This window comes from Asparagus officinalis, chromosome 5 (genome assembly GCF_001876935.1).
Source record: "Asparagus officinalis chromosome 5, Aspof.V1, whole genome shotgun sequence".
In the NCBI taxonomy this organism is placed as follows: domain Eukaryota; kingdom Viridiplantae; phylum Streptophyta; class Magnoliopsida; order Asparagales; family Asparagaceae; genus Asparagus; species Asparagus officinalis.
Window position 1 is genome coordinate 32025672 of NC_033798.1, and position 26473 is coordinate 32052144.

At 35.7% G+C, this 26473-nt stretch overlaps 2 protein-coding genes across 4 annotated transcripts in view; one reads left to right on the forward strand and one right to left on the reverse strand.

Moving 5' to 3' along the window:
* Positions 1 to 15373, forward strand: part of LOC109842675 — a 37739-nt gene extending 22366 nt beyond the window's left edge. For both annotated transcript variants that reach the window (XM_020411521.1, XM_020411522.1), the window contains 17 exons: positions 10 to 158; positions 302 to 369; positions 443 to 616; positions 725 to 796; positions 1786 to 1887; positions 1955 to 2044; positions 7598 to 7673; positions 7757 to 7856; positions 8050 to 8119; positions 8277 to 8456; positions 10780 to 10902; positions 10984 to 11067; positions 11623 to 11807; positions 12364 to 12502; positions 12595 to 12654; positions 13543 to 13647; positions 14845 to 15373. In XM_020411521.1, the coding sequence (XP_020267110.1) occupies positions 10 to 158; positions 302 to 369; positions 443 to 616; positions 725 to 796; positions 1786 to 1887; positions 1955 to 2044; positions 7598 to 7673; positions 7757 to 7856; positions 8050 to 8119; positions 8277 to 8456; positions 10780 to 10902; positions 10984 to 11067; positions 11623 to 11807; positions 12364 to 12502; positions 12595 to 12654; positions 13543 to 13647; positions 14845 to 14958 (1891 nt within the window). In that variant the 3' untranslated portion in view covers positions 14959 to 15373. The remainder of the gene's footprint in view (positions 1 to 9; positions 159 to 301; positions 370 to 442; positions 617 to 724; positions 797 to 1785; positions 1888 to 1954; positions 2045 to 7597; positions 7674 to 7756; positions 7857 to 8049; positions 8120 to 8276; positions 8457 to 10779; positions 10903 to 10983; positions 11068 to 11622; positions 11808 to 12363; positions 12503 to 12594; positions 12655 to 13542; positions 13648 to 14844) is intronic.
* Positions 16546 to 26467, reverse strand: LOC109842676. Of its 2 annotated transcripts, XM_020411523.1 has the most exons (13): positions 26264 to 26460; positions 22893 to 23076; positions 22731 to 22799; positions 22537 to 22635; positions 20720 to 20799; positions 20478 to 20623; positions 19828 to 20381; positions 19028 to 19704; positions 17660 to 17744; positions 17536 to 17587; positions 17382 to 17431; positions 17259 to 17306; positions 16546 to 16880 (listed from the first exon to the last, which is right to left on the reverse strand). In XM_020411523.1, the coding sequence occupies exons 1-13, from the start codon at positions 26317 to 26319 to the stop codon at positions 16704 to 16706; spliced, it is 2277 nt and encodes a 758-aa protein (XP_020267112.1). In that variant the 5' UTR covers positions 26320 to 26460; the 3' UTR covers positions 16546 to 16703. The 2 variants fall into 2 exon arrangements, with proteins under 2 accessions (XP_020267112.1, XP_020267113.1); XM_020411524.1 differs by having other exon boundaries at positions 19828 to 20623; positions 26264 to 26467.

A 26473-nucleotide genomic window follows, 5' to 3' on the forward strand; every position in this document is an offset into this window, starting at 1 on the left:
AAAATACAGAGGTCCAAGTTATGGCTACCGAGGAAAAGTTCTCCTTGCATTTGAAGAAAATGGTTTCTCAAAGGTTGGAGTCAGATTTGATAAACAAATTCCTGACGGCAATGACCTTGGTGGATTGTGCGAAGAAGATCATGGTTTCTTTTGCTCAGGTGACTCTCTTGCGCACTTGTTTTTCCTGTCCATAGGAAGCTTTTGGTGTGAAAAAGAAAAGCTATAGCCCTAATTTACTTTTTCCTTCAATTTTCATGTTATAAAATACGACTTATATTTTTTTATTTGGCATCTGATTCAGCTGATTTGCTTCGACCTGACTATCCTTACGAGGATTCTGAAAGATTCGCTATTAATGAGCTGACAGAGGTGGGTTTTTCATTTCTTTGTATGTTTGTTTCACAATGTTTCCTGGCTCTGTTACTGATTGTAACATTTCCAGGTTGTTTCTGAAGAAAGTAAATCTGGTCCTCTGATAGTATTTCTCAAAGACATAGAGAAATCTATGGTTGGAAGTACAGAGTCATACTTAATGTTAAAAGGAAAGCTTGATTCATTGCCTGCTGGTACTCTCGTCATCGCCTCTCATACTCAGGGCGATACCCGCAAAGAAAAGGTGACAAATTAGTATGATCTTATAATTTAGTTGAACAATTTTCTTCTTATTTGATGTCTGTTTGGTAACTTTTCATAATAAGTTTTACATGAATGTCGTGCTTTGCAGGCGCATCCTGGTGGTCTTCTATTTACAAAATTTGGAAGCAGTCAAACAGCACTACTTGACTTTGCTTTCCCGGTTGGTACTCCTTATTATTTCTTACTCCCACATATATATCTTGTATACTTCATAGTCTGTGCTCTAAAGATTTCCGTGGTTCTTTGAATTTGTTGATCTTGTTTCTTTTGTGCATCCCATAGTAGGAAGAGAGTATGTTGGACATTACACGTACATTAGTTTGAGTCTGCAGTTCCCTTGGCAGAGCCTAAGGAATTCATAAGAACTTATGGTGAAGATGTGTGACATTTGGTCAATACCTGAACGAGAAATTCATCGACTCTGCTACTTTACCATAATATCCTTAAGCTTTAAACTCTGTAACTGTCAGTCAATGCCTTGAAAGAAAAAACTTTAATTGCCAACAAGAAATAAAATCTGGCTAATAGCAATCATGATGGATTACCATGTACTCATGATGCAACGACAATGTATTCAATCATAAATTCCATCTACACTTTCTCACTTGGCGAACTAACTATCTCTCTGACATAAGAGTGTGCCCATGTTTTTTGCAAGTCGTCTTTTGGGTTGCCTTGATTGCATATATTTCCTCTACCTCATTCTTTAGTACAACATGTGTTTCATTTCAGGATGGACTACTTCACCATAATGCGCTCCTATTTCGTAACTTGAAGCTGTCATTACGTTTCGTAATGTGTATAATGTGTTACGAAGCATTTTTTTTCATAAATTATTTTGACTTTAAAAACATGTTTTTTTATCAATGATTTTGACTTTCTTCGAGCTTCTTTATAGCTGGTACTAATGTTATTATGTGTTTTGAATTGGCTAACTGTTTGAAACAATATTATTTGTAGCTCATCGCGTACATAGAGTTAAGTTTTCTCTGTACATAGTATTGGCATCCATCACAACTGCTATATTCATTTCTTTCTCATTTACTTATTCAAAAGCAACACATACCCTTGATTGACAGGATAATTTGAGTAATATTCATTTCTTTCTCATTTACTTATTCAAAAGCAACACATACCCTTGATTGACAGGATAATTTGAGTAGGCTGCATGACAAAGGCAAGGAAATTCCCAAGACAATGAAACATCTAAGCAAGCTTTTCCCGAATAAAGTGACAATCCAGTTACCACAGGTACATATTTTTGGTTATTATTATAAATTCTTATGCAGAACATTTAAATAATCATTGGATGTTTCAGGATGAAACCCAACTTGAAGATTGGAAAAATCTTTTGGACCGCGATGTTGAAACTCTTAAAGCCAAAGCCAATACTTTGAGCATTCAATCTGTAAGTTGTGATCATCTGTGGTATTTGAAAAGCATTTTCTGTTCATCTGAATGCATATGCTCAATTTCCCGGATTTAGTTCATTTCTGTCCTCATTTGATTCCACATTCGAGGGAGTTGCCTATGCTGGTAGTTTCATGTGTATGTACTCCTGTAGGTTTGTGGTTTTTTCAACGCATCTTCCAGTAGTTAGTCATCAATGTTATTTTGAGGCAGCCATCTAATTTCCATTTGGAAAACTTTCTCCATGCAGATGTAGCATGTTACTATTGTTTATTCTGTCATATTTTGTTTTTGACGATAAGAGGGATCTGTGGATGGATGAACGATGCAATTGTTCTAAGTTTTTGCATGTGCATATGTAGACGAGAATATTCAAACACATAAATACATAATTAAATGTACTTCCAATGCAAATTATTTGAACTCTGAGTTTGACAGCAGGTGCATAATCAGACATCAAGTGCATATATTATAATGCATATTGCCTGGAATATCCCTACACTTTTGAGATAACACCCCTCAGGAATGTTATCACCTTTTAACCCTTGCGGGTGATGAGGTTTAGTATTCCACCCAAATAGGTCATGTGGAGGTCACATGATCTGCTTCCCATTGAGCTTGCAATTGATCTCAAATTGTCTCACTAATCAGCTTTAGGTGCAACTTCTTCCTTGAGGTTTTCGAGCTAGGGTGGTGAATTTAGGGGTGGGGGTGCATTCAGATCAGGGATGACTCGATATAAGGATTTACCATATGCATCTTCATTTTTCATCACTTATATTGGTACACATCATTTGGAAATTAAATTATTATCCATATCCAACAAATCCGAACAGTACAGGTCAAGATGAGAGGAATGGGCGCAGATCAGATATGAGCAGAAAAAAAGAATCAAGGAAAACTATGGATGTTGTCTACACATTTTACGATGGGGAAACATGTTAGGGCAAGGGAGTATTGTATTACTTTTTGTTAGATTTAAGTTATTTAAGTTGTATATAACAGTGAGTTCTTATAATTCGAGTTCAATATCCAAATCATGCACTTGAGATGGTCAAGATATTGCTCTCCCAATTTAAATGATTTCTAGTTGGATTCCTACTATCATCGATGAAAGTGTTGGAAGAGGATTTTTTAGTTAATGGAGGGGGATTTTCCATGCATGAGAAATCAGGTGAATGTTCTGAGATATATTTTTTTCTGGTTAAGACAGGTTCTGTGCTGATAATGCTCGAGGTCATGTTGATTTTGTGGTGTGCGTGTGTTTTGGGGGTGGGGGCTGGGGATGAGATGGTGATGTTAATAAGGGACGTGATGATGGGGATGAGATGGTGATGTTAATAAGGGACGTGATGATGGTTAGTGAAGGATACGTTGATGGATTTGGGTTTGGTTTGATTTAGAATTTAATTAGGATTAGTGAATGACTAGAGAAGAATTGAGAGTGAATTTAATTGCTAACATATGCCACATGGATCGTGCGGTCTCCATGTTAACCTTTTTATATGGTTAACTTATCCTCATCACCATTACATCAAGTTGGATATTGAATTGTTCATATTTGTATTTGTTCAAAATCTTTGAATTTGAATCCGAATTTGAATATTCTTCTTCGAACTCGAATTCGAACATGATTTGTTTTGAATACTCACAAATATTTATCAATATTAAAGTATATTTATTTGATTAGTAATATATAGTTTAGGAATATTAAAGAGGTACTTTCATTATGATAAACTATATATTAGTAATATATAGTTTATGAGTATATACTTTAATATTTATCAAATAAATATTAAAGTATATTTATTTGATTAGTAATATATAGTTTAATTAGAAGATAGTTTTATTTGGTCAAAGAGGTACTTTCATTTTTCATAAAATTTTAATTTTGAAATATTTATTATCATAAATTATTTGTTTATGATTATGGTGTATGAATGTGCAATTTTAATATTTGGTTATTAATCGATATGGGACTCTTTTGAAGTCTGTCAAAATTAGTAAAGAATTTTAAAATGAAAAGGAGAATTTGTAGAAAAAAACTGTTTGTTAAAAATTAATTAGCAAAGACATTCTATTTGCTTAATAATTAGCAAAATCGACATCTTAATGAGCAGGCAAAAAATGTAGATTTTTCAAAATGTGGTCTTGAAAACATACAGGACTACTAGTCCCGTGTATTAGCGCTAGCTAATCAGCCAGTAAATACACCACAAAAAGCAAAAATCTCACGGGACTTAGTCTTGTGAGTTTTCAGACACTATTTAGAAAACCCACGGGACTAGTAGTCCCTTTGTGTTTTACCGAGAGCCCCAAACGTGCACGAAACATGTACGCTTCTATTCCGACTTATATCCTGCGTATATACAATATTTCATGTGCACAAAAAATTTAAATTCACCTCATATACATATCTAAACAGTATAATCCTTATATAACTTTTAAATTTTAAGAAAAATGTAAATTTTAAGAAATAAACATATTTCTTAAATTTTATAAGTTATATAAGGATTATACTGTTTAAAAGTTATATAAGGATTATACTGTTTAGATATGTATATGACGTGAATTTAAATTTTTTTTTGCACATGAAATATTGTATATACGCAGATATAAGTCGAAATATTGTATATACGCAGGATATAAGTCGGAATAGAAGCGTACATGTTTCATGCACGTTTGGGGCTCTTTGTAAAACACACGGGACTACTAGTCTAGTGTGTTTTATGAGACTGATCAGAAAATCCATGGGACTAGTAGTCCCGTTTGTTTTCTACTACTGTACAGAAAACTTAACAGACTACTAGTCCCGTGAGATCTCTGTGGTGTATTTACTGGCTGATTAGCCAGCGCTAAACACATGAGACTAGTAGTCCCGTGTGTTTTTAAGACCACATCTTGAAATATTGACCTCTTTTTGGCTAGCCCAGGTCAATTTTGCTAATTATTTAGCAAAAATGTTGTTTTTGCTAATCATTTTCAGGAGCTGAAGTTCTTCTATCATAGTTCGGAGCTGCCTAGTGCTATTCAGAAGCTTGTTAGATTTGAAGCTATGGGTCATGTGCACCTTAGAACCCCCCAATTTATTTAATGTTTTTCTTGAACTGGTATGTCAGTTCAATTTTGTTTACCAGCAAAGAGGCTTGTCCTTTGAACTGGTATTTTGGCTATCTTGCTTATGCATGTTTCATGCTCCTCATGGAATCCTTTTTGTACATGCCTTTATATATATGTATATATATATAGAAAGCAAAAAGAAGAGGTGTCAGGCTTTTCAAATTAATCAAGTCAATTGCAACTTTGGAAATAATATCTTCTGATTAAAAGTTAATAGTTGTTTATTTTGTGTCCTGCTAACACTGGGTCATTTATCTTATATGTATCAGCTCACCCTTGGATGGTACTTTGTTTTCATCATTGAAATGCTTGGGTTCCATAGTTTATATGAAATTCTATTCTTGCAGTTTTGTTGTATGAATCTCGAGGTTATATCATGACTTATCCTAATTTTTTTGTATATATATTTAAGTTTTGCATGTCTTCACATTCGTTGCTGTGGCCATGTTCATGTTGGTGTTTGTGATGTGGTTTTCTGGACCTCGATTCCTAATCTCGGTTTGATCATCAACTGAAGCATGAGTGCCTGTATTTTGTACTAAAAATTTTTCATTGTTGTCTAAAAGTAGCTTTGCAATGTAAAGGTAATTATCATAACAGGAAGGTCTATTATAGTGTTACATAAGCTTCCTATTTGAATTCTTGGACTGTAACCAGGTTTGACCAACTAATTTATGGAGTGTAATTCAGGTCTACTGATATATAAAAAGGGAAAAATGGGTATGCTTGGTACCAAGCACAAATTTTGTGTTTGGTAGTGATGTGGCACATTCCCCTCTACTCATTTAAATGGGGGACCACATTCACATGGGTTGAGGAGTGCATGAGGATATGAACCATTTGAATGAGTGGAGGGGATGTGACACATCACTACCAAACACAACGTTTTATGCTTGGTTCCAAGCTAAGTTGCATGGAAACGGGCATGAGTATTGGTACGGGTGTGGGTACGGGTAGGGGACACGACAAAACTGTAAAATGTTGGGTACGGGGACACAACTACATATATATATTGAATTAATAATGTACATGAGATAATGTTGGGTACGGGGACACAACTACATATATATATTGAATTAATAATGTACATGAGATAATTTTTTTCCGCTTCATGTGTCATTAGAATTTATTGAATTAATAATGTACATGAGATAATTTTTTTCCGCTTCATGTGTCATTAGAATTAAAATTTCGATTACATTTTTGAGTTTATTTTATCATATTGATTATCGTGAATTGTAAACTACTCATTTTTTTATTAGACATCAAAAAGACCCATTAACTAATAGTTTTAAACTTGGGTATGGACTGAAACGAACCCGACCCGTATCCCATTAGTTTCAAAAGACGGATGTGAAGTGTAAGCTCTACGTCCAGGAAGTCTTTGGCAAGTGTTTTAAATTAACACATGTATCGTCTAATTGAGTACATGTTGTAATAAATGCATGCATATATTCAAGAAGTGTCCATGAAGCTTTGGTACGAGAAAGTGTCGGGTACGTGTCCAGTACGGGTACGGCTTCAATCATGAAGTATCCGGGTAAAATAGGTACCAAGTATACCCATTTCACTCTCTCTCTCTCTCTCTCTCTCTCTCTATATATATATATATATATATATATATATATATATATATATATTAAAGCTTCTATAAACTTAAGTGGATAGAAGCTCTTGTCCACCAATTTTTTTATCATTGATTTTGCATTGAGATTTGTGTTAGCATGTGATACAAATGAAGGCACAAATCTCAAAGATAGCATTGATGTGTAGCACAAATCTCAGAGCATAATGAAGGGATAAAAAGTTTGGTGGACAAGTGCTCCTATTCACTTAAGTGTGTGTGTGTACATATATACATATATATACATACAAACGAGTAGTTGAAAGCCCTTGCTCTCTGTTGGACACTAGTGCGTGGGTGTGATTCCCACAAAGATGAGAATTTTTCAAATTCACCTCTTTAAACTCGGAAGTAGCTGGCTCTTGCACATTATGGTTGTTACTATTACCTATTTCATTTTCAATGTTACCTATGAAGAATACAACCCTGCTTTTATTGCTCTTAAATGCCTTCCATATCAGTACAATTACATCGTTCACACTAAACAATGTGGTTGTCTTAAGCGACCAATAGTTTCCATATACATTTTTTTATGTTGGATAGCTTAAACACATGAAGCTCGCTTGGTTGAGTTTCTATAATTTTCTTTAACTTTGTATCCCTTTTTTAAACCTCGATTCAGACTTCTGCATGATTGTATTCCCTGTCTATATGGTATGGTTTAAAACTAAGATCATATCTGCAGTGAGTGTAATATCTGTAATCTTCGTTGTTTAATTCTATTTTCAGATTTATATTTGATTCTTTTACTAGATCTATATTTTCTCTTGTATAATGCCTTTTGATGAGTTCAATTTTATTTTCCAGTTTCTAGACCGGAGTGGACTCGGATGTACTGATCTTGAAACAATATGCATAAAAGATCAGACACTTACTAATGAAAGTGAGTAATATTTCTAATCAAAGTAAAGTGTTATTTTTCTTTAGCTCAGTCGTACGATCTTCATTATTGTATTTGTCTTGCAGCTGTTGATAAAATAATTGGTTTTGCTTTAAGTTATCACCTTAAGCACAACAAGTCTGAAGCATTGTCCAAGGATTCTAAACTTATATTATCTGGTGAAAGGTAGCCATGTTTTAACATTATAATGTCCCAATTGTTTTGTCTTGAAATAAATGTGTCTGTACCTCCTAATATGTTAACGAGTTATTCAGTTCGATTTGGAGTGCAGTTAAAAATTTCTATGACTTGAGTTAGAAAGAAAAGCTTATGTTTTTCTCTCCATTTGTTCTGACATTATTTTTGGTAATTATGGCAGCGTTAAGCATGGATTTGATATGCTCCAAAGCATCCAAAGTGATACCAAGAGTTCAAAGAAATCCCTCAAGGTGACATATTTTGACCTCTAATTTACTCTTTCTATCACAGCTATTATGATTCCTGGAGCTTTCTTTTTTCCCCATTTATTTTCTTTGAGATTTGGAAATTTTCACAATTGAATTGTGTTGAAGCTTCTGTTTTTCCCCTTCTTTGGGGTTCTTCTAGGATGTGGTTACCGACAATGAGTTTGAGAAGAGGCTTCTAGTTGATGTGATTGCATCTAACGAGATTGGAGTTACATTTGATGACATTGGGGCTTTAGAAAATGTAAAGGACACGCTGAAGGAGTTGGTGATGCTTCCACTGCAAAGACCAGAGTTATTTTGTAAAGGACAACTGACAAAGGTTTTAATGCTCTCTCCCTCCCTTCCTCCCTCCCCCCCCCCCCCTTCTCTAGATGTTTGTATTACTTGCTGTCTATGCGGGGATGAGGCCTCCACTGTAGGCTTTACAAATTGAAGCTCGTAAATTTGAGTGACATTGATACTTATAAAAATGGTGAGATTTAGGCAATTAACTATAACTAGGAAACTATTGCATGATATTATGCTCATAAAAATGTCGAGAATTAGGCCATGAACTATAACTATGAAATTATTATGCTCGTAAATTCGAGTGATATTGATGCCAAGGTTATCGATAGCGGATAGCGTCGCGTAGCGGTGAGGCATCGCTAAAGCTATTTTGGGCTATTACGGTAAAATAACGGTAAAAAGCGCAAAGTCAAATAGCGGTCTAATTTAGATATGTATAAATACTAAAAAAAGAAAAATTAAAGAAAAATCTAAGAAATCTAAAATTACATATTGGATGATTTAAAGAGATCCTAAACATGAAATAAACATGTAACAATCATGTAATACCGAAGATGACTGGAGGAGTCAAAAAATCGTCAAGTCTTCAAGAAAAAGAGCTTAGCGGTGACAAGACTACCCTAAGAGGAGCTCACGGTGAAGGAGGTGAGAGGAAGTATCAAGGTAGGTGCCAGAGGCTATGAGAGGTGGCAGGAGTATGCTAAAAATCACAGGAGACAGTGGAATGCAATGGTCAATGGTTAAGTTTAATTTAAAAAAAAAAGCCTTAAACCGCTTTTAAATAGCAGTCAAAAAGCAAATTTCGAATGCAATCGCTCACTATTTACCGTTATGACACACTATTAACCGTTTTTGCGAACAGACATATTCCGCAATATGTCACCGTTATTGCGCGATAGCGTAGCGGGGGATAGCGTCGCGGGAAGGGACCGCTAACGCTATTAACGCCGCTATTGCGTGGCTATTTACCGCTATTTATAACAGTGATTGATGCTCATAAAAATGGTGAGATTTAGGCAATTACTATAGGTGTGAACCTACTGCATGATATTATGCTCATAAAAATGGTGAGAATTAGGTTATTAAGTATGATGATGAAACTACTGCATTCCCTCAAGCAACTTGAAAGACGAGTCTGCATAATAAAGGCACCTTTTTTTTAGTAAGGGTGTTGTGTTCCTCAAGTTCTTTAACTACAATGTGGTGGCGATTAATTAATCTCTCACCAAGATTCCAACAGTTCATGTTGGTCTAAACATTTTTTCATCTCTAGGTAAAGACTTATCTATTACTGCATTTGGTACATATTAGTACAAATTTTACAAACTGTATGATATATCATATATGTAGTACATTTGAAATGTGGCAGAAGGTTTACCGGACATGGCGGCCGATATTTAAAACACTGGATATATGTAGTACATTTGAAATGTGGCAGAAGGTTTACCCTTTTATTGCAAATTTACCATTATAATGCCAATTCATAATTAGACACCAAGAGAGAACCACACACGTGAAGGATATCTTATAACATGGAGAAGTTATGACCCTCCCATAGATTTTTTGATCATTGGTCATCACACTGATATCAATTTAAAATAGGCTGGAAGATATCTTTATTGGATAAAATATCTGATAGTGGTGCCCTGACGAGAAAAACAACCAAGGAATTGGTAGGTTAACATATCTCCCACTGTAGCTCTTGATCATAAATAAATTCAAAGATGAAGTCAAATCATCACTGTCTTCCCGTAATATTTATAATTAACTCATTTAGTGCCATGCTGTGTGGAAAGGATACTTTGCAGACAGTTCATGCTGGTGTAAACATTTTTTCATCTCTAGGTAAAGACTTAACTATTACTGCATTTGGTACATATTAGTACAAATTTTACAAACTATATGATATATGTAGTACATTTGAAATGTGGAAGAAGGTTTACCCTTTTATTGCAAATTTACCATAATAATGCCAATTCATAATCAGACACGAAGAGAGAACCACACACGCAAAGGATATCTTATAACATGGAGAAGTTATGAGCCTCCCATAGATTTTTTGATCATTGGTCATCACACTGATATCAATTTAAAATAGGCTGGAGGATATCTTTATTGGATAAAATATCTGATAGTGGTGCCCTGACGAGAAAAATAACCAAGGAACTGGTAGGTTTACAGATCTCCCACTGTAGCTCTTGATCATAAATAAATTCAAGGATGAAGTCAAATCATCACTGTCTTCCTGTAATATTTATAATTAACTCATTTAGTGTAATGCTGTGTGGAAAGGATACTTTGCAGTGATATTTTCTCTCTTCGGAAACTTATCTTTTATTTATATTACTCTACAGCCTTGCAAAGGGATATTACTTTTTGGTCCTCCCGGTACGGGAAAAACAATGCTTGCTAAAGCAGTCGCAACAGAGGCGGGTGCAAACTTCATCAATATATCAATGTCGAGCATCACTTCAAAGGTGCTACTTCTTATCAATAATTGATTTTAGCATTTCTTATGTCTCATCAGATTTGATAATGCAAGGTGTTCGTTTTTACAGTGGTTTGGTGAAGGGGAAAAATATGTCAAAGCTGTTTTCTCATTGGCGAGTAAAATTGCCCCCAGTGTCATTTTTGTAGACGAGGTTAGTGCAATCTCTTGGTTTCATCATGTCAATCAACTTAGTCAACACTCTTTGGATATATTTACCTAGCATTTTCATGTTGTATGTTGTGTCTCACTTTTGTCAGAGTAGCATGTCTGATTTGTACAACTGTGTTTCTTTCCTATGGAGCTTCGGCAAATATACAGGACACGACAAATTGTAAAAATATAGGAAATGGAAAGTGATTTGCAGAAACACCGTTTGTGCTTGTAACCTAAAAAAATGAATGAATTAAATAAATTTGGGATAACTGCCTTCCTTGGAGGTATGAGATTTATGTTGGAATCATAGGTGGCCAGATGTGACTGATAGTTAAGGAGCAGCTACGAGTTTGAAAAAAAATCCAATGAAGTTTTTAAACTATAGTTTGAGTAAATTGGTCAAAGATATCATGCTACATTTAGAGAAAAGAAAAACCCAACTTCTCTCTTTATCTTTATACCTGAAATATCAAAGTTTTAGGAGTTATAAGGAATTCCTGCTATTTATAATGTCCTAGTTACCCCTGCTGATTCAGCGCTTTTCATTTTACAGGTTGACAGTATGTTGGGTAGAAGAGAAAATCCCGGAGAACATGAAGCCATGCGCAAGATGAAAAATGAATTTATGGTGAACTGGGATGGCCTCCGTACAAAAGATAAAGAGCGTGTGTTGGTCCTTGCTGCAACAAATAGGCCTTTTGATCTTGATGAAGCTGTCATTAGGAGGCTTCCCCGAAGGTGAGAATTAGCCTTGAAAAGGCTAATATTCACAAAACCCCCTTTGACTTCGGCCGATTTTGAGATAAACCCACCCTAAAGTAAAAATGTCACTTAACCCCCCTATAATAAGATTGGGGTGCTTCAGAAAAGTCCCAAACATTTTCAATTGTTCCAACTAACCCCTCTAATGGTGTTAAATTAACTGGTATAAAAATCAAAGTACCCTTTCCAAATAACACTTTAATTATTAAAGTAAAACTAATCGTTGGTCACTAATTAAATTATCATTAATAAATGATCAAACTTACAGAGGGTTTTGCGAAAATTACCTTTAAAATTATTAAAAAGGACATGAAAGGGTTTTTTTGTCAGGAGTATTTTGGTCATTTGCATGCACGTAACATGTACAGTTAGATCTATTGGTGTTAGTTTGGTGATTGGGGTTCTGACACATGGGGTTTATCTGGCCAAACATAAGCGGGTTTTGTGAAATTACCCTTTTAAAACACGCATAACATGTTGCTTTGATCAGTAAATGTATTTTTCATGATTCTGATGTGCATGTTCTTTTTAGGTTAATGGTTAACTTGCCAGATTCATCGAATAGAGAAAAGATTCTTAAGGTGATTCTTGCTAAAGAAGACTTGCCTCCTGATGTCAGTCTGGAAGCAATTGCAAATATGACGGATGGATACTCAGGAAGTGACTTAAAGGTTAGTCTAGTCTTATTCTCTCGCAGTTAGAGTGTAATTGTTTAGTGTGTTACTTAAGACAGCTTACATATTTTTCTAACCTTTTGCTTTAGAATCTATGTGTTACTGCGGCACACTGTCCCATTAGAGAGATTTTGGAAAAGGAAAAGAAGGTACAATTTAGTACTTGGATTTTTTTTTTGTTTAAATTACTGAAATTTTCTTTCTCATTTGCTAGTTCTGATTTACAAAAAGTGGGGGAAAAAATAAATCTATCCGCAGTGATTATATAGCTAGAGGAGAGTTTGAATGTATCCTATCAACATAATTTAAGTTTCAATCCTGTCATCCAGAAAGCATGTAATTTGTAACTCTAATAGAAGCGTGAAACATGGTTATCATTTAAATGTCCACGATCAAAAAAATCATATGCTTATTCATTTATTTATTTCACACGCATCAAATGAGATCACACATTCTATATCACGTAGGTCATCAATTGGTTTAAAAAAAAAATCAAATCATAAGAATTTTGCTTTTAGATACTATAAAGCACACATCTAAATGGTAGTCTTTTTTAAATGAATTTCACATGCATCAAATGAGATCAAAATATATGGTCTCTAATGGCAAGTTGATTCAATTGATGGTCTAAACATATTCCCAAATCCAAACGCAGTTGGCATCAGAATCTTTTGGGCTACTGAGATCAGTACCAATAGTTCAGCTTCTTGACTTTGAAGTTTCTGTCCAACATTCTATATCACGTAGGTCATCAATTGGTTTAAAAAAAAATCAAATCATAAGAATTTTGCTTTTAGATACTATAAAGCACACATCTAAATGGTAGTCTTTTTTAAATGAATTTCACATGCATCAAATGAGATCAAAATATATGGTCTCTAATGGCAAGTTGATTCAATTGATGGTCTAAACATATTCCCAAATCCAAACGCAGTTGGCATCAGAATCTTTTGGGCTACTGAGATCAGTACCAATAGTTCAGCTTCCTGACTTTGAAGTTTCTGTCCAACATTCTATATCACGTAGGTCATCAATAGGAGAGGAGCTTGGCACTAGCAGAAGATAGACCGCTACCTCCATTGCGTTGTAGTGATGACATCCGTCCTCTTAACATCGACGACTTCAAATATGCTCACGAACAGGTACCGGTTTATGTAAAAATAGTTCATATTTACCGGTTTATGTAAAAATAGTTCATATTTTCTATAAGGGACGGTAGAAATGGTATTCGTCTGTCCTCAGTGGAGAAAATCAATTATTGTATATCCTGTTAGAGATGCCATGAAATGGACTTATATCCAAGTGAACTTTATCCTGTAGATGAAAACTTAGATTTAACAATATTTAGCTCTGGATGTTAGAAAACCAGTTCATGAAGTAGTACACACATGATATTATTTAGTTCCTTAATTTTGCTCTGTTCAAGCTGTGCATGTTTTCTACGCTGTTTGATATATTTTCATCATTGCTGTTTCTGTTGGTACATAATTTTCATCATTGCTGTTTCTGTTGGTACATAATGCAATTGCTTATTTTCTGTGCCTTTATCTGCCTGGATAACAATTAATTCTTTGTTTGAGGATATTATGCTCTGTTCAAGCTGTGCATGTTTTCTACGCTGTTTAATATATTTTTATCATTGCTGTTTCTGTTGGTACATAATGCAATTGCTTATTTTCTGTGCTTTTATCTGCCTGGATAACAATTAATTCTTTGTTTGAGGATATTATGCAAGAGCATGGTAACTCGCATAATGTCATTCTGAGAAGGCAATTTTATTGCAATGAAATATCTTATCATGTATTCATCTTCAGGAGTAAAAAAATAGATATGTAAATTGTACTTTTCCTCCTTTCACTTATTTGCTTATTTACTTTCCTGTGAGCTATGTGTTGCTCTTCATTCTTGGTTTCTTCTTCTTCACTTTTTTACTTTATTATCTTTTGTGTGTTTGTATGGGTTCTAGTCCAACTTAAAGGCCTACTTACTCCTTGCAAATTGTGGGACTATATAGGTGTCCTTTAAACTGGTAAAATGAAATGTTTATGTTTGCATCGGGTTGGCTAACTATCTTTACAGAAATTTTTGACTGATTTGCTTGTCTTATATTTGGCTTTAATAGTAGAATGCTTATAAAAGTGATGAAGCATGAAATTCAAATTAATTAGCATGGGGAACCTTATTTCACAAACTTAGGGGAAATAATGGTAGATGTACGACTCAAACAATGACCTTTTAAGTTCAAAGACAGCTATCAGATTCAAACTAGTTTAATGTACAAGTGTGTTTAGAAAGAACCTACTGATATATGTATGTTGTTTCGTATGGGCTTTTTATAGGTTTGCGCAAGTGTATCATCAGAATCGACAAATATGAATGAGCTCCTGCAGTGGAATGATCTCTATGGTGAAGGTGGATCAAGGAAGAAGAAAGCACTCAGCTATTTCATGTAAGCATAAACATTTTTATGAGTGTACAGCTCTCTCTTTCTTTATTTCAACCCAGCAAAGCTTGGGAGGATTGGTGGCGGATGTAGATGATGATGGTGCCTTTTGAAGTTGCTCGGTATATATGAAATCATATTCATGTTGAGTCATTTGGTCAATCTTTATATCAAATTTAACTTATGTGGGAATATTCAGACCGGTTGCATTAAGTTACTTTAATTTATTCTAGTTTGTTTTGTACTTTTATCATCTGTAAACTGGCACTCCCTGTATGTACATGCCAACATCATTATCATTGCCACAGGAGAATTATTTGTGGTTATATTGTCCCAGTCGATCGCATATTTGTTATCGCTTGTTAATAGATCGATATATGACTCGGTGTATTAATTGCAGAAATGGACTGTGGCCTTGACATGAACTGACATGAACTGATTGTTGGTTACTTTTGATTGCTTAGAATGTTTCTGACTATTTATCTGTATTTTTACGATTTATATTTGTTGGTTTCTTTCGACGTGAACTGGCTCTCTCCCAAATTCCCTTTCTCAATTTTCCTTTCTTATGTAGCTACATGAAGAGTGCAAAGATGAAACTTGCAGTGTTAGATTGTTCTGAAATTTTCTTTTGTGCTGAGCCTTGATTTATTAAGTGATGAAAATGTTAGTAGTACTTGCTCCTACTTCGCAATCTAGACCCTCTACTTGCTTTTGGCAGCATTTTATATAGGATTCGGATCCTCTCCACTACAAAAAAAATAGTGGAGGGACCACTATATAATCACAACCATTGATTATCTAGTTGATGGTTATGATTTTTTCTTTTAGTGCAAATTAGGAATAAGTGTTAGATTTAGATTGTATCATAATCGCCTACTAAATAATTAACGTTTGAGATTAAAAGTAGTGGTCTCTCCACTACTTTTTTTGTAGTGGAGAGGATCCAAATCCTTTTATATATCCTGAAGTTTTTAAAAGTCGCACTTAAATACCCTATAGGTTCTCCTACTACGCACTCATAGACCCTCTACTTGCTTTTGGCAGCATTTTATATTGAAAGTCGCACTTAAATTCTGTTAGCTATGCGGAGGGAATGGTACGTGAATTTGTGGTTGAGCTGCGTGGTTTCCAGCTTTCGCTGTCATTATCATTTTGCATTCTGTTGCGTGGTTTAATTTCTTGCCCTGTTCGAGGTCACCTAGCATTCTCAGTTGAACCGAGACAAATATGCTACACTATTCAATTCCGATACGGCTACTATCTGATTAGCATCTCGTAAACCTTATGATATGCGGGGATCCTTGTAAAATCCAACCCTGTATGGTATCAAAGCCACCAAGTGTTTAATATGCAACTCCAGAAATACGAAGGCTAATTGTGGACCGACCCCCCACAAATACCGCCGCTGGGAAGTTTATCGCCCCTCTAATTTTATTTCTGCAGAAAGACCCTTTCAGTTTCAGTGGAGGAAGAGAAATTTCTTTTCCGGCAGTTAAGCCTTCTAAGAGCTCTATCTACACAAATAGAATTAGAGGAATTAATCTAAAACAAAAATTCTACAGGGCCCTATTTGCAATTAACCCCAAAAAACCAATTAAACAGACGCATCTTAGCAGGCCAAGCAACTTAGCAGTCATTACCTTCAAATTTTGGTATTTATGCCCGGTACAAACAAAACAACCACCCTTATTTTTATATTTTCACCGGTGTATCCTCGTAATTATGCACATAAAGTAAAATTTATAATTAGCTTTAAACAAGCTGGACAACAGCTGCGATCCTCAGAGTTCCACCTTGGAGGAGATCTCCAAGCTCATCAAACAACAATGCAGTGCGCCAACCCCATCCTTTTGGAGCTTTAGGCAACTGTGTCCCCGCCTGCTTAAAACTCCCAAACACCATAACTTCCCTCTTTGATGGGCAAATCAACTGTATAAAGGAAAAGAGAAAACATGTTTTGATTAGTTTTTCTTCTAAATATCTTAACAGAGAACGAAAACAAATTTTTTTGGGCTTTTTCTATGTTAGTCCTTTATTCTGAAGTTAGTCTCTCAAATAATTGAAATAACCCCCAATTCTTATATGTTGCTATTGATGTTCTTGATTGAAGGGATTAATTGGAAAACACTTTTAAAAAATTGGGTGCCTAATAGCAATTTCAATGATTTGAGGGCCAAGTTAAAGATAGCCAATAAGAATTGGGGAACCTAATAGCAATTTCAATGATTCTAGGACTAATCTCAAAATATTATCGAATATTCAAAAAAGCGAAATCCTTTTTTTTTTTAAGCTTAAACTGCATTTTACCTGATAGCGAGCTGTCACTTTCTCCCGAGTATCGACATACATGTGAATCTGAGGGAGAGAAAAAATGTCTGAGCGTAAAATTATCATATACATGACTTTTATTTTTAACACAGCAGTACTAACCTTTCTCGATGAATCTGTCATCTCTGCTTTGCGCCTATGGAGAAATAAACCTGAACAAAATAAATAAAAATGGTTAGTTTTCATTGACTTTCGCTTCTGATATAAAGATCAAGTATGTTTCAGTTTTCAATGAGTTTAACGAACAATAATTTACCAAGCGTACGACGTCCTTGAGGGTCCTCATCATTAAAAGCTTGAACGCTTACCTGTGAGAGAACAAAAACTTTACAATTGTTATCCGCTAAAGAATAAATCTAATGAAGAACACTGATATTTACCTTCCACAAAGATCCGGCATAAAATACTTCAGGGGAATGCTTCACTTGGCCGTCATTAAGCCGGTGCACATCTTCGAATTCTACCCTGAGATTTCAAGTAATGGATTTTCCATTAACAAAAAGGAAAACTGAAAATTTTGAGCGGAATACTCAAGCTCAATGTGCTAGCACATAGTAACAAATATAATTAGTTGAAAAATTTAGGATGAAATCAGTAATTAGCACACCAATAAAGGTTACCATCATCATGGACGGTTGATAAAGCTCCAGCATGACCATAAGATAAACAAACAAGTGTCGACAATGTACAGCTTGTCATCATCAACATGATCAATGGTGTATTTTTATCGACAATGTACAACTTGCCATCATTAACCTTGTTATTTATCACCGTAAGCAAAGAAAATAAACATCATTAACCTTGTTTTTTTTACTATACGCTGCAATTAAACCAGCAACTGAGAACAGATTCAGCACCAACTCTAACAATAGTTTGCTCCCAATCATCAACTTCATGACATATTTTTGAACAGCACTAGGCAATAGGAGTATATGGAAGCAGCACTTTAGTGAACTATATAGTCAACACTGTTTGAGCAGCATGAGGAACAGCCAAATATGGATACAGTAACTTATAGATTAAGCTTTGAAGACTATGGAAAATTTTGTCAAGTAGTTCCATGGATGCAATAGAACAGAAATAAAAGTTAAAATCATTACAGTTTCTAAAAGTGTTATATGATATCATTTTACCAATGAGAATTTGTAAAGAAAAACCTGATATGTATGCAGTTTAAGCTGGCAGCATATAGTTCATGTATTCAAACAAATAATAAGGGTGTGTTTGGCAACTTCACGCTTAAATTGGATTAGGATTGAACCAAAATGGAGGTGGTCCAAAAATAACCTAGATAAGGGCTTCTTTTTTGAACTTAACAGAAACTAGTCCAATCTTGTACAGGTTTTTGCCAAACACATTTTAAGCCGCTATCCAAGTCTGTTTTCTTATCCAAGTTAGTGGATGAGTTGCCAAACAAGCCTAAATTTGAGCCTACAAGATCGAAAAACATGGAAACTGAATGTACAAGAAATGGCTAGTAACAGTAAAAATTTAAACTAACGTAAATGATGATAATTGGGACGCTTAAAATGCACAAGAAATGGGTATTATTATGTGTAAATAGCCATTCAGCCAATACTAAGTAGCATAAAACCATTGCTAAATATCAATGTGACATATGCAGGATTCTTACATTTTTTGTCATGCAATCAGAAATCATGGAAAACCTGAGGTAAATCAATCACCGCCAAATGCAACATACGTTGTACAACATCAGCAAGAGAAAAAGAAAGTCATGGCTATCATACCCAAAACGAAACGGAGGAAAATGCCGAAGTGGAGTTTTCAAATCCAGTGATATAGACGAACTGTCGGAACCTTCCCACTCTAATCCAAGGGCGTGGTCCTGTGTTTCTAACATTTGCACAGGGATCCCACTAGCATTTGAAATGGATGCAACCCCAGCAAACCGACCGTGTGTATCTTGTTCATATACTCTGTCAGTTTGCTCTGTGTTAACTTGAACACTGTTCCCTTGGCTAAGATTAACTAAAGCTGTCAATCCATCTCCTGATAGGTCACCATTAAGATCAACTCTGGCTTCTGGTTCATCATTAGCAAGTGATTGCTGGCAATTTCGGTTGCCAAGTCCAAGAGGTACACGAGAGAAAACATACCGTGTTGGAGGCCAAGCAGCACCAGACACATGTGTGTTTCCTCGGCCAATACCAGCAAGCCCATCGATAGGCCCCCTTACATGAACCCGTACAGGTCCAAATAAACCATTTCCTTCGCCCTGAGGATCAGCTAAGTAGACATTCCCCATATTGCCAGTGATGTTCCTGTCATGCTCTTGCCTGTAACAACCTATGGGCCCACCCCCTTGAGCAGAATACCCATAAGACTGTCTACAGGCACATGTTGTGAGGCAGCAACTTTTGCAGGTCTCAGCTGCCACTGCTTGCACTCTTTGACACAGAAGCATCTGCATCAAAATTCAGTTAGCTGATATATATTCTAAGGCATAACCATTATTATAAATGTGTTTATAAAGCAGAAGGATCAATTTATACTGTACAAAGCCATTATACGAAAGATGATTCCTGACCTGTAGCCAGAGGCCATCATTCACAGCTTTGCATGGAAAGCCCAATTCTTCCAGTTGCTTTCGAACATTCAACAGTGCTTCGAAAGACATGTTACAGTAAAGAAGGGAACCACCTTCAAAGACATTGATAAATGAGTCGTATTCTTCACCTTGTATGCCCCAATATCCCTTGGCACTTTTGACCTGTCTCTTGCCTACGATTCTACCTCCCCAAAGAGGAGGCACACTGCATCTTCCCCAATCAGTAGAAATTGCCCCACTAGAGGAGGAGCAGTCACTTGACTGATCCCTGGGAAACCAGCTATTATTATTAAGTTGGTAACAGTTGCTCTCTCCCGACGGTCCTTCCATAGCACCTTCATTTCCCCCCATTCTGTCAATACTGTTACGCATATCAATGAAAGAGCAAGATGATCTAGATGCATATGAATCTATTGCAGGTTGCTCTGTCTTGGAGGAATATCTTGAATCCAGCACCGGCTGAGAGTAAGTTGGCTGTCGAGAGGATACCGACTTAGAATAAGGCTCATCAGCATGGAAGTCTACCACACAATCTGCAAGCTCAATTAGAATATTATGAGCTGTTTTATGTCCTTCCACATTGTATTGTATGCCCAATCGTTGTAGTTCTGACTCCATCAGATGCTTACCCCGGTCATCAGTCAAGTTCTTCTCTTTTGGTATACATGACTCTGCAGTGGTCATTCCCATTTTAGAACTAGAGCTTTCACGTTCAGCATGATTTGACTCAGAAGTTGAACATTTTGCAAGTAGTGTGTACAAAGCCAGTTCAAACCTTCAAAGAATCAGCAAGGCCATTGTTTAGCAACTTCAAAGAATTACACCAGTTAATCTTGAGCAATGAATTGCATATCAATTGTATGTTGCATACCGTTTCTCCTCGTTAAGTACCCAGAGTTCATCAGAAGTGAGCAGAGCATGCAAAGTTTGAGATGAAAGTTTCGGCAGCACCTAATGAACAATTATAGTTAAGCACACATCATTTAAATATAACTAGGAAAGTATTGAGGATGGGAGTTTTCATAAAAAAAGTTGCATCTTGCTGTTATAACCATCATCAAAGCATATGTACTAATTATTTCCAATAAAATAGGCAACATATGTAGCATGGCTCTAAATCTAGCGACCTCAATTAAAGAACAAACCATCATGGTGTAATGAACAAATTTTACATAATAGTTCCCAATTATTGCAACAGTAATGACAACTGCTTCCACCAGTTACCTTGTAAAACAAGGTAAAACCATGCATGTGATAAGGCTCTCAGCTGTGAAGACTTGGCAGGCATCCACAATATAGATCTCTTATGGCATATTAAGATCAAAGAACACCAAGAAAACAGCGAAAAGAAGCAAAAGGAAGGAAGAATACCAAACACAATTCCCATTTGTTAAACAATTGCCTACATCCATGAGTAGGGCACGCCTCGGAGATGCGCTGTATAAATAAAAAGAAAGATCCGCATTGACGCCCCTCTCTCCAGAAAGACTAACCATTCGAAATTCCAAAAGTCCAGGTCCTCTTATATGAACTAACCACTATATTAAAAACAAAGAACACCAAGAAAACAGCGAAAAGAAACAAAAGAAAGAAGAATACCAAACACAATTCACATGTGTTGGACAAATTGCCTACATCCATGAGTGGGGCGTGCCTCGGATATTCTCTGTAATAAATAAAAAGAAAGATCCGGAACTACACCCCTCTCTCCAGAAAGACTAACCATTCAAAATTTCAAAGTCCGGGTCCTCTTATATGAAGTAACCACCATAACTTATGTGGTATTCATTCAGGATCGTGAGGTAGGATTAGGACTTATTCTACAATTTCAGTCTGGAGTGTCATTTGCTTTGGGCTGAATTCTGATTTAAATTGGGCTGCTATTGATTTGGGATTAGGATTCTTATTTAAACTTTGAATGTTATAGGTCATCTAGGACAGAGGCTTGGACTAGGATCATAAAGTCCAGACAATGGTTCTAGAACAATTGTCCAAGTTCCAAAAAGTAGGATTGTTGGACAAGTGTCCTAGCCCAATCCAACAATCTTGAACCAATAAACACCCCTTAATAATCTTGCGAAAGTCTTCCTTAGATTCCCAAGTGAATAAGGAAAACTCCCCCATATTTTGATCCTTGTTACTGGAATTTGCAGTCATGACAGAACCTTAGCATCAAAGCTCATCTACTCTTTGACCAGAGATCAAGGATACAAACCAGGAAAAATGCATAACCTAATTTCTCTCTGTTTGGCCCAAAAAATCTATCAAATACGCATAATCTAAACACTATGTTGCTCAAATGTGAAGACTGCAGACTTTGTCATCTCTAGATCTGAATTTGCGTTTTCTGATCAACCATTAAAAAAAATTCACATCAAGAGAACACGAACATTAAGAAAAAGAACCCCAATAGAATAAAACAAAACCTGAAAGTGAAAAAAAAAAAAAACAAATGTTAAGATAAAGAACCCGAAGAGAATAAAACAAAACCTAGCCTGCATCATTCTGCTTCACGTTAAGAGAAAGAACCCAAATAGAATAAAACAAAACCAGAAAGTGTTTCAGATTAAAGAAAGCAATGACATATAGGTGAAAAAGAGCATAAAAACAAATCATTGCCAGAATGCCAAGTAGAATGAAAATAGAACAGTGGACTCAAAATAAAAGTTACATGATAAAGCTTGTTACCTCCCTTAATTCAGTTGTGCCACTTTGACAAAGGTAGCCCCAGCAAGCATTTCTGACCCGTTCTCCATGTATTCCATAGTCTTGGCCCTCTGCAAATACCTAGTCAGAAACAAGAGAAGATTAATATGTTAAAACATAATGGTCTTTCATATGCTAACAAAGCTACTGTATGATACCAAGCAACTTCACTGTACCTGATAGGCTAAGAAGTTTGAGGTCCACAGTTCAGAAATAATGAAATCTGTGCAGATTGCACATAGATCCTGCAGTTAATCCACAACAATTGAGATTAACAAACAAAGCAATAAGAATAGCGAAAACGATTCAAAGTACTTCTTATTCGGGAGAAAATAAACCTGAAGGTCAAGAAAGGATGCTGCAGCAAGGACACGAAAGGCATTATCGTCATTAAGTTTAGGATGGTGACCATAAAGGTACGCTAAAGCTGCTGCAATTGACTCCGAGTTGACATTGGTATCATCTATATGCAAGACCACAGTTGGCGCTCCAGCCTCCTTCCAAGGACCATGAAGCATGTTCCTGTTATATATTTTTTGTTAAACTAATGCAAATAAGTCAGGTTTTTACCTGGAAACCACCTTTAATTTCATCAAAATTGATGAAAACCACCTTATAACTTTTTTTCTCAATAGAAGCCACCTTTAAACGGGTGTATTATAGTAATGTCACACATATTGGTGATTTCTGCTTATATTTTACTCACTCTTCCAATAATACCATTACAAACCTAATGTGCTAATCACATGTACCCCTCTTAATCCCAATATTAACTAGGATACCTAACTAATTCACATGATTTTCATGTGCTTCCCTCTTATCTCTTTTTCTTTCGCTATATTACAGTGGTGCCCTATCTAGACAATAAAGAAGCAATTGATGGAAGAAATTTGCTGCAAAATCAAATTAGTCATTTTGTATTTGTTAAATCTCTTTCAATTAGCCAAGAGATGTTTGGGTTCTCAATGGCATGTGAATTTTCTGCTGCTGCTGGTTCTTCTCATTGCTGGAAAATAGAGGCGAAGTGCAACTGTAATATGTGGGCTTCAATCCTAATATAAAAAACAGAAGCTCCAGGTAAAATGTTCTTTAGCTACCACTTCTCAAATACTCAATCGGGCCAAAAGATTCGATTTTGTTTCTCAAATAGTATGGTAGAGATAGCTCGAAGGCTAAAGAAAAGTTTGAACAAGGTTATGTTTGAGAAGAGGAAAACGAAATCTAAGCTTGAAGAAATGAGCAAGAAAATTAAGTTCACAAAAGTGTCCAAAATTCTACACAAGAAATGAAAACATTATCCCTATCAAACTCCCTTAGTAAGTTGAACACACTCCTCACTAGTTCAGTTGATGTTGCTTGAGATGTTTGTAGATGTCCTCAATTTGCTTACTTATTTCTTCAAGCTCATGCTTCAGTTTCTTCTTCTCAGTCATAAGCTTGTTCAACATTTTCTTTGACCTCCCAGCTATTTCTATTGTACCATTTGAAAAAATCACATCTTTTTTATTCCAATTGGAGTATTTGAGAAGTGGCAACTAAAGATTCTTCTACCTAGATTAGCTTCTACCTGGCGTTAGGATTGAAGCCCTCAAATTGCAGTTACACTTCATCTCCATTTCCATGCAATGAGAAGAAGAAGCAGCAGCAGAAAATTCACATGTCATTAAGAACCCAAACATTTCTCAGCTATTTAAAAGAGATTTAACAAATACAAAAGGGTTACTTTCATTTTGCAGCAAGTTTTCTCATCTCAGTTTCTTCTTCACTCTCTAGATCTAAGGCGCCATTATAATTGAGTGAAAGAAAAAAGAGGGAAGAGGGAAGCACATGAAAATCACATGCATCAATTAGGTGCCCTAGTTAATGATGGGGTTAAGAGGGGTAAACGTGATTAGCACGTGAGGTTTGTGAGGGTATTATTCAAAAAGTGGGTAAAATCTAAGCAGAAATCATCAGTATATGTGACATTGCAACAATACATCCATTCACAGATGGTTTCTATCAAAAAATTTATCAGATAGTTTCCATTAATTTTGGTAAAATAAAGGTGTTTTTCATGTAAAAACTCACTATGTTATACTTCATAAGAAACAACTCGAGATAGTATGGATAATTGCTAATGAAGGTTACAGATTCGGTCAAGAGGCAGTTCAATTCATGGTTATAATTTTCAAACAAAACAAATGCATTGCATATTGATCCTTTTATATCAATTATCTTAAAGTGGGAGTACCACTTTTGACCACCAGCAAGAGAAGAAACACTGAGTCTACAAATGGTGACATAATATAATTTGCCTAACCTTGCTTAAACATTAATGAAAAGATACGTGAAAGGGTTGTAGAGGTTGCTATCTTGTGTCTGCTTCAATTTGACAACTCTGTTTTACTGTTCATTTATAGAAGCAACTACTTCAAAGGCTTTTCTAACAGGGTTAGTATCATGGGCTAACTTGGACTGAACTTCAAATTTAATAGTATTTATCATGGGCTAACTTGGACTGAACTTCAAATTTAATAGTATTCATCAAAATTCTGGACAGATCTCTATGAACCTAATAATTGAAAGGTTATAGCATGGAGCTTGCTTATGAATGAATGGGCTACGTGCTCATATGCTAGCACATTCGAATTGCTTTACAACCTACGTTACTCCAAAAATGCAAGGTCTAGGGACAAACGGATTGAGAAAGGAAGGAGAGCACATGTGTTTGTGCACACTCATGCAAGCAAACTCATGCAGGAATTTCTGTCAAAACCTCTTAACAATCAAAATTTTCCAATTCTCCTATTTATCTAATGCCAAATGAAAAGATAGAATATTATCTGAGAATGAAGTAGAGGGACTAATGGGGATAAGGTAAACACTTCAGAGATTGGTACAATTAAAGGACTTTCTAGAAAATATGAGAAATGATATGACAAGCTTTTTATTGTCATATTAATAAATAAAGATCGATGTTTTACCAAAAATGAAAGATTGAATCCCTATAGTAATTGCAATCATATTTGAGACATCAAAAAGCCAAATGGCTAAATGAAGCACATACCCCAAAGATTAAGGATTCTTGAATGTCCTGCAATTTGGGAAGAAATTACTCCTTCGTATAAACCTACATTGATGACTGTGCAGTCAATTACAGAAGTTGAGAAGGTCTCCTATTAGTTACCGGCATGAGTCAGGAGTACTACGCCTCTTTGTAACAGTAAAGCATCTGTGTTAAAAATCTAGATTGACTGGATACAAGCTTATAAGAACTAAAAGTTGTTAGCACAGCCGCACATATGCTAACAAGATGAAGGAATGAAGCAAATCCAACTTAGTGCTGCATATGTCAAGCTGCTCTTATATTAGAAGAGCAACAGCCACAATCTATCATCGACAGCACAAATCTAAGAATCAAATTTCTACAAAAATACAATTAGAATAATAATCTAGAAATGGGATACAATAAAACTAGGTGCATCTAAAGTGATGCTAAAGTTATAGAAATGGGATTCAATAAACCACGTGGATAGAAATCAACATCCTTCGCTCGAAGTTCTAAAAACAAGGAATGTCATAATTTTCCAAAGATTCGAGTCCCTAATGAAACCAATTCCGCAATTACGAAGTTCAACCCTATAATCCACATTAATTAGCAATAAATCCCTGAAAAGCATCCAAATTTGCCACCAAAATTCAAGAAATCAAAGAACTCCAATCGCACCTAAAGTAGGAACTACGAGAGAGAATTAGGCGATGAAGATGGTAAGTGGACCCCATGGCCTCGACCACAACATCAGAGAAAGCCCCATTATTGAATCCCTCGATCTGAATGTGATCGCACAATGAAGCTAGGTTAGAGTCCACCGCTCCACGAAGCTCTCCAATCGTCTGATCGTTATCGGACGGCTGCGATTGCCGCTGGTTCTGCTGG